The 6,451-nt window shown below is 48.4% G+C and overlaps 1 protein-coding gene across 2 annotated transcripts in view; it reads right to left on the bottom strand.

Annotated features, from left to right (window-relative positions):
* Positions 1-1,955: 1,955 nt before the first annotated feature.
* The window catches only part of WWC3 (WWC family member 3), a 117,902-nt gene continuing 113,406 nt past the window's right edge, over positions 1,956-6,451 (bottom strand). The window contains exons 22-23 of one of the 2 annotated variants that reach the window (XM_027054649.2): positions 6,065-6,192; positions 1,956-4,698 (exon numbers count right to left, since the gene is read on the bottom strand). In XM_027054649.2, coding sequence (XP_026910450.2) covers positions 4,632-4,698; positions 6,065-6,192 — 195 coding nt within the window. In that variant the 3' untranslated portion in view covers positions 1,956-4,631. The remainder of the gene's footprint in view (positions 4,699-6,064; positions 6,193-6,451) is intronic. The other variant, XM_053202054.1, reaches the window with a different exon arrangement.

The following is a 6,451-nucleotide window of genomic DNA, read 5'->3' as shown; positions in this document are numbered from 1 at the left end:
CCACTGTATAATGCTAGGAAAGCAATCCGCTATTTTCAGAACTGGTCGAGAAAAAAAATTAAGCACCTATCTTGCTTTACCCATACAAACTGTACCACTAGGTTCTTTCTTTATAAAGGTATTTCAAAGTAAGTTAAAAACCATTGATAGCGTTCGAATATCCTCACTTTGCAACCTTAGTGAGTTAATGGATCTAGGTGTCGATTGGCAACAGTTTCCAACGTTACAAAAAAGACACTGCAAGCCACCAGATGGATGCAAATAGAAATTCCTGCCATTCTCTGCCCCCGCCTGCCCCCCCAAAAAGGGAAAGCATCTGATCAAAAGGGAATCTGACCAAACTTGTAGATTCAACAGCTTTTCCCCCCACAGTATTTATTAATGGAAAATGAAGTTCAGAGGAACACTTCAAAAAAATTTTTTAAGTTTATTTTGAGAGTGCGAGTGTGAGCGAGGGAAGGGCAGAGAGAGAGGAAGACAGAATCCAAGCAGGCTCTGTGCCGTCAGCGCAGAGCCCGATGTGGGGCTCAAACTCATGAACCGTGAGATCGTGACCTGAGCCAAAACCGAGAGTCGGACGCTCAACCAACAGAGCCACCCAGGCATCTCCAGAGGGACACTGCAAAGGCCAGAACACGGGAGGCTCAGAGAACATGCAATCTTGTTTCTTCAACAAATTATCAGGGTGTGTATGTAGGGGGGTGGTGCGGGGTGGAGGGATAGATCCTATAAAGACAGACGCAACTACAAGGAGATACGACTTCACACCTACCAGGACGGCCATGGTCAAAATGACGTAACAAGCGTCGGCCAGGATGTGGAGAAATCGGAAGCCATGCACACTGCTGGTGGGAATGTAAAATGGCGCGGCTGCTTGGGAAAACAGTCTGGCAGCTCTCCAAAAGGTTAACCACAGGGTTACCGTCCGACCCAACAGCTCCACCTTTAGTACAGGCCGAAGAGAAAGGAGAACATATGTCTGCACAAAGACTTGAACATGAATGATGGAAGCGGCATTATTCATCCTGGCCAAAGAGTGGAAGCAACCCAAATGTCCGTCGACTGGTGAGCGCATAAACAACACGTGGTCTATCCGCACAGTGGATTATTCTTCAGCAATAAAAAGGAATGAAGTCCTGACGCCTGCTACAACGTGGATGAACCTGGAAAACCCAATGCTGAGTGAAGGAAGCCAGACACGAAAGCCACGCACTGTATGATTCTGTTTATAGGAAATGTCCAGAGTGGACAAATCCATAGAGCCAGAAAACAGGTCAGTGGTTGCCAAGGGTTGGGAGAACTGGGGGGGGGGGGAGGAGGGGGAGTGTTAATGGGTGATGAAAAAGTTCTACAATTGATTGTAGTGATACCTGCACAATTGTGAATATCCTACATACCGATGAGTTGCATGCTTTAAACAGTGAACTATATGGTACGTGAATTCGATCTCAAGAAAACGGTTACCAAAAAAACCCATCGGCGTGAAGAAATCCCATTAAATGTATATTTGGACTGTGTTCAGTTAAAAAAAAAAAAAAGAATGACGGGGGCCTGGGTGGCTCAGTCGGTTCAGTGTCTGACTATCCCTCTGAGCTCAAGTCTTGATCTCAGGATCGTGAGTTCAAGCCTCAAGTTGGGCTCCGTGCTGGGCGGGAAGCCTATTTAGAAAACAACGTAAAAAGCGAATGACCCACGAGACCACTGGAAAGGTGAACCCTGGCTATTGAATGGCATTAGAAGTCAGCAATACGTAGCTGAACAGAGAAGGTGCACATACTTAAGCCCATGTGATTACATTTTTCTTTAAACAGAGAAGGTGTATGGAGGATGGCCGCACGTGTGTTCGTGTTACTGTTCTACTATTATACCTGTTTTTATGTTTAAAAAATGTACATTTTTATATACTTAAGCCCACGTGATTACGTTTTTCTTTAAAAAAAAATCACACAGCTCCATTCTGTTCTTAAGGCAGGTTAGTTTAATTTTATAGGAGGAATACTTTCCAACAATACAAACAATGCAAGTAGGGAACAGTGACAAAAACAGAGATGAGTACTGATTATAACTTATTCCCACGACAGAAGGTTATTTCAGCAGTGACAATTCTGTGATCAGGTGACATGAAGACCAAATTCCCTTTTACTCGTCGCGCTGTTTCTAAAGAGCCCTGGTGGCAGACTTCGGATCGTCTCTGGACCAGACCTGCTGATAAAACACGGCAGCTTTCTCATCCCACGGCACGGTTATGGTCACGTTCAAACAGAAGATGAGAACACCCCTTACGACAACAGGCCTTCAGTTTTCTGGCGCGTGGGGGTTTTCTAGGGGGTGGCAGTCTTAACTAGAAAGAAGCTGGAAACCCAGGTCACGAGAGACAAGCCAGTGATGGTGCTTCCTGTCCACCTGCCAGCTGGGCTGGTCTCTGTCGCCGTCCCTGTGCCCTTTCCGGCCCCTCACCCTCCACCTCCTCCATCTGGCTGGCTTTTCCTTCCTGGCGCACTCTGGTACCGTTCAGGTGCAAAGGCGGACTCTCGCAGGGACGCGGGAGAAGTAACTGGAGAGGTGACAGACGCAAGCACCCCTTGGACTGGCACCGGAACAGGGATTGAAAAAACAAATGACCAACCCTGGGGTGCAGGCGCACTCCCAACAGAAACCTGCATATGCCGGGCAGTGAGAGTTGTGTGAAAGCCCTGGGGTGAGGGCCTTCTGCATTGGCACAGGGGGTTTTCCCCACGTTGCTACTTGATGGAGGGTGCCGGAAAAGCCCCCCGAGGCCCCCCTCCTGCGGAGAGAGCTGCGTGTGGCAGCCGCTGAGGAGCAGCGGCCAGGCAGTGCCTCCAGGACACATTTGCACGGCCAGGGAGCGGTGTGCCCGAGACGGGCGTGATGTGCCCTCCACACACCCAAGTCCGGAGGCAGGCGGTTCTCCGCTGGAGCTGAGAGTCTCGACAGCTGGGGGCCGGCCCCCGGTGTCACCTGCTCGGCCGCGCCATCTGCGGCCGGGCGGTTCTGGCAAGGACTCATGGTCTGCACGTCTCTGCCTCTGTTGTGGGTTATGTACACAGAGAAATTAGCAAAAAAAAAAAAAAAAAAAAAAAAAAAGCGAGACTAGAGGCGGAAATACAGAGCAAGAGCTGGGCGCTGCGAACGTACGATCTTCAGTCCCAGCACCACTGACAAACGCCACTGTCTGTGACGGGTCTGTGTCAACGAAATGCTTTTACAAAATTCATTTTTAACAAATGTAAAAAGGCAGGCAGGTTACACGAGGGGGCGGTTACAGACTAATGAGAAGGGCGAGACACTGATTAGAGGGGGCGGGGCATTTCCCAGGGAGAGGCAGAAAGATCTAGGAAGAGAGTTCTGTTTTCTTTTTACGTTCCATGTGACCCACCTCGTTTACTTCTCTGAGGCCTCGTAAAGGAGAGTGCATTTCATAGATAATAAATATGTATTAGGTGAAATATTTATATCATTTGGCATTTCAAAAGAATATTGGTATATTTTTATTACATAATTTTTTTTTTTTTGCCTCGTGAACTACTTCTAAGATTTCTTAAGAAATATTGGGTAGAGTCCAGTACTGGGAGGGGGGCGGGTTTTGATTTAAATCAAATACTCTCCTGTAAGAGACCCACTGGGTAATCGTCGTTACCCACACACACTTCCTTCCACAAAAGAGCGCCTTCCAAGGCCATCACTTCTACGTCATAACTGATACGTCCATCCGTGGATTCACGGAGTCCGCGAACACGCGCGTTCCCGGTTCCCGTCACTTCCCTTCGCGGCACAGTGGTAGTGCAGGAGCTCCACAACCGCCTTGGAGGCCAAGGTCAGGGGGAGTGGACTCAGAAGGCGGGGCTGCCTGCGGACAGCCACCACGGGCAGCCACCACGGACAGGCAGGCTAGAGGCCAGGATGCCGGGGCTCGGGGCCCACGTCAGACTCACGGGGGGAAGCACGGGGATGCGCGGAGAGACGGCAGGACGGGAGGCTCATGGCGCGCACTGCGCACGGGAGACAGCTCTGCGGTGCCCGCACAGCGTGTGACCCGGCCCTGGGCCACCGCAGCGTGCACGCCGGGCACGGTGAAGACACGCGAGAGACGGCTACAAGCGATGGATTGAGCACAGAGTGTTTGCGTTTTGGGTGTCAGAAACAAAACCGGCCCCAAAGTTCCGTTCTACTGCATGACAAATACTGAAGCACACAATTTTAGTCTTAAAATACATCTGAACGTCAGTATTTTCCTTCAAGGAAAAAAAAAAAGTACTATAAATAAATTACAATACAGTGAATTTGCCTGAACTCACTTTGTTTCTGTCTTCCAGCCTTTAAGTCAAATAAAACAGCGTAAAAACTGTACACTCTTAACATGATAGTTGATCTTTTATAAAATAACCTGTCTTCAGAGATGTCAATTTCACAACGAGGGAAAGCCAAGCCCTGTTGCCGTCACTATTATAAAATATATATGTATAGATATAGATGTGGGGTTTTTTTTTTTTTTTACAAAAGGTGTATATTAATAGCTTTGCACAAATATTTTAAAGACAAATGTAGCTAGTCTAAGAACTTCATGAAAATAAAACAGGCAGATAAATACTTCATGTGTACAAAGCACTGTATCAAACATCGTCGGCAGGCAGAGGAGGTATGTTAATCCTTGGTCTTGTGAAAAATGCTATCTTCTCCCTGGGATTGGAAAGAATGACAGGTTAGAAGCAGATATACGTGCGATGAAAGCTGATGGGAGGCTCTCGTATCAATGATGGCCTTTCTTATGCATACAAAAAAATGAATTTAAATTCCTAACAACACATCTGTTTGTATACAGACTCTCTAAATGCTGATGGAAGTTATGAAGCCCCATGAGGACAAGGGTTTGTTCCCTGTGCCTAGAATGGTGCCTAGCCTATGGCAGGTGCTCTGTAAATATCTGCTTTATTAACAAATGAATCTCTCTACAAATGAAGGAGTTCTAAATCATGATTGAGGGAGGGCGGTGATAGTGTTTTATGTTCTTTTATGATGGCGACATGAAAATTCAGCGTATAAAAACATTAAGGCTAAAAGGCACAGATTATTCAGCCATAAAAAGGAATGAAGCACTGACACGAGCTACATAGACATACGTGAACTTCAAAGACATTATCCTAAGTAAAAGCGGCCACGCACAAAGGTCACATACCGTATGAGGCCACTTCCACATAACATCCAGAACTGGCAAAGCCAGAGGGCCCAAAAGCAGCCTGGGGGTGCCAGGGGCCGCAGGGGGCAGGAGGGGAACGGGCAGTGGCTGCTTAACGGGGACGGGGTTTCCTTCTGGGGTGAAGGAAAGGTTCTGGAACTGGACAGCGGGGACGGCCACACAACACGGTGACTGTACGGAATGTCACGGAGTTGCCCGTTTTAAAATGGTGACTTATGCGTTGTGAATTTCACCTCAATCTTTTAAAAAGTCAGACACAAAAGAATATGGACATAACTAATTCTCCTCCTACGAAAAGCAAAAACAGAAAACTGACGTATGCGATTCAAATCGGGGGGTGCTGATAATGTTTGATTCTTGCCGTGTGGCATTGTGACAACCCACCGGACTAGTTTACACATACAAAATGCACCCGTCCCTGTATGTATACTATGCTTCAATAAAAAGTTAAGTGAAGAGGCACAGGTGATACGTGTGTATATGTATGTAAACCACCGTCTTGTTCACAATAGCAAATATTTGGAAAGGTTGTAAAATAGAGTAGTTGGGCAAATTCTATCTTACATGAAACATGACAGCCAGAAAGGCTAACAGGTTATGTGGCAACCCAGGATATTTTCATTAAAAGACAAAAAACAAAACGCAAACGGGAACCCACATTATGACTGCCAGCAGCAGGAACCCAGTTCCTAGACACAGAGGAGCAGAAAACACCAAGATGCTGACAGCAGTGGGGATTCCGGGTTTGTTCGGAACTGCCCGTGGGGTTTTGTAACGCTTATGCTTGTGGTGACGACGAAGGTGTGACAGTGCAAAGAACGCAAGGAAGCGGGGCCCTGGCGCCTCTACCTGAAGGTCTGCACCTGGACGGGCTCTTTGTGGTTCTGCCCTCGCAGCTGGCAGACCCCCTTGGAGGCCTTCCTCAGCATCTTCTCAGCTGCCTGTTCTTGATGGAAGTCAAGTTTGGTCTGTCTCGTCTGGAAGAGCAGTGTGGGACGAACAAGGCGTTGTTGCTAAGCCGCTCCCAGCCGCCGGGTCACGGAGGGGAGAAAGGCCTGCCCCATCCACACCCCCCCCAACAGGGAATCTTCACAGAGGCTACTGGGGTCCCCGGGGGGGGTCATGCCTTGCAGACACCCGACACGGAACGTTCCACCGCAGAGCGGGGAATGGCGACGCCAGCCGGAGGGTCCTGGGGTCCCTCCCTCCAGCGCTCCCCCCTGCCCCGACCCGAGG

Source organism: Acinonyx jubatus, chromosome X, assembly GCF_027475565.1.
Source record: "Acinonyx jubatus isolate Ajub_Pintada_27869175 chromosome X, VMU_Ajub_asm_v1.0, whole genome shotgun sequence".
Taxonomy (NCBI): Eukaryota; Metazoa; Chordata; class Mammalia; order Carnivora; family Felidae; genus Acinonyx; species Acinonyx jubatus.
Note: the sequence above shows the minus strand (reverse complement) of the source record. Positions and strands in the feature narration are given on the sequence as shown.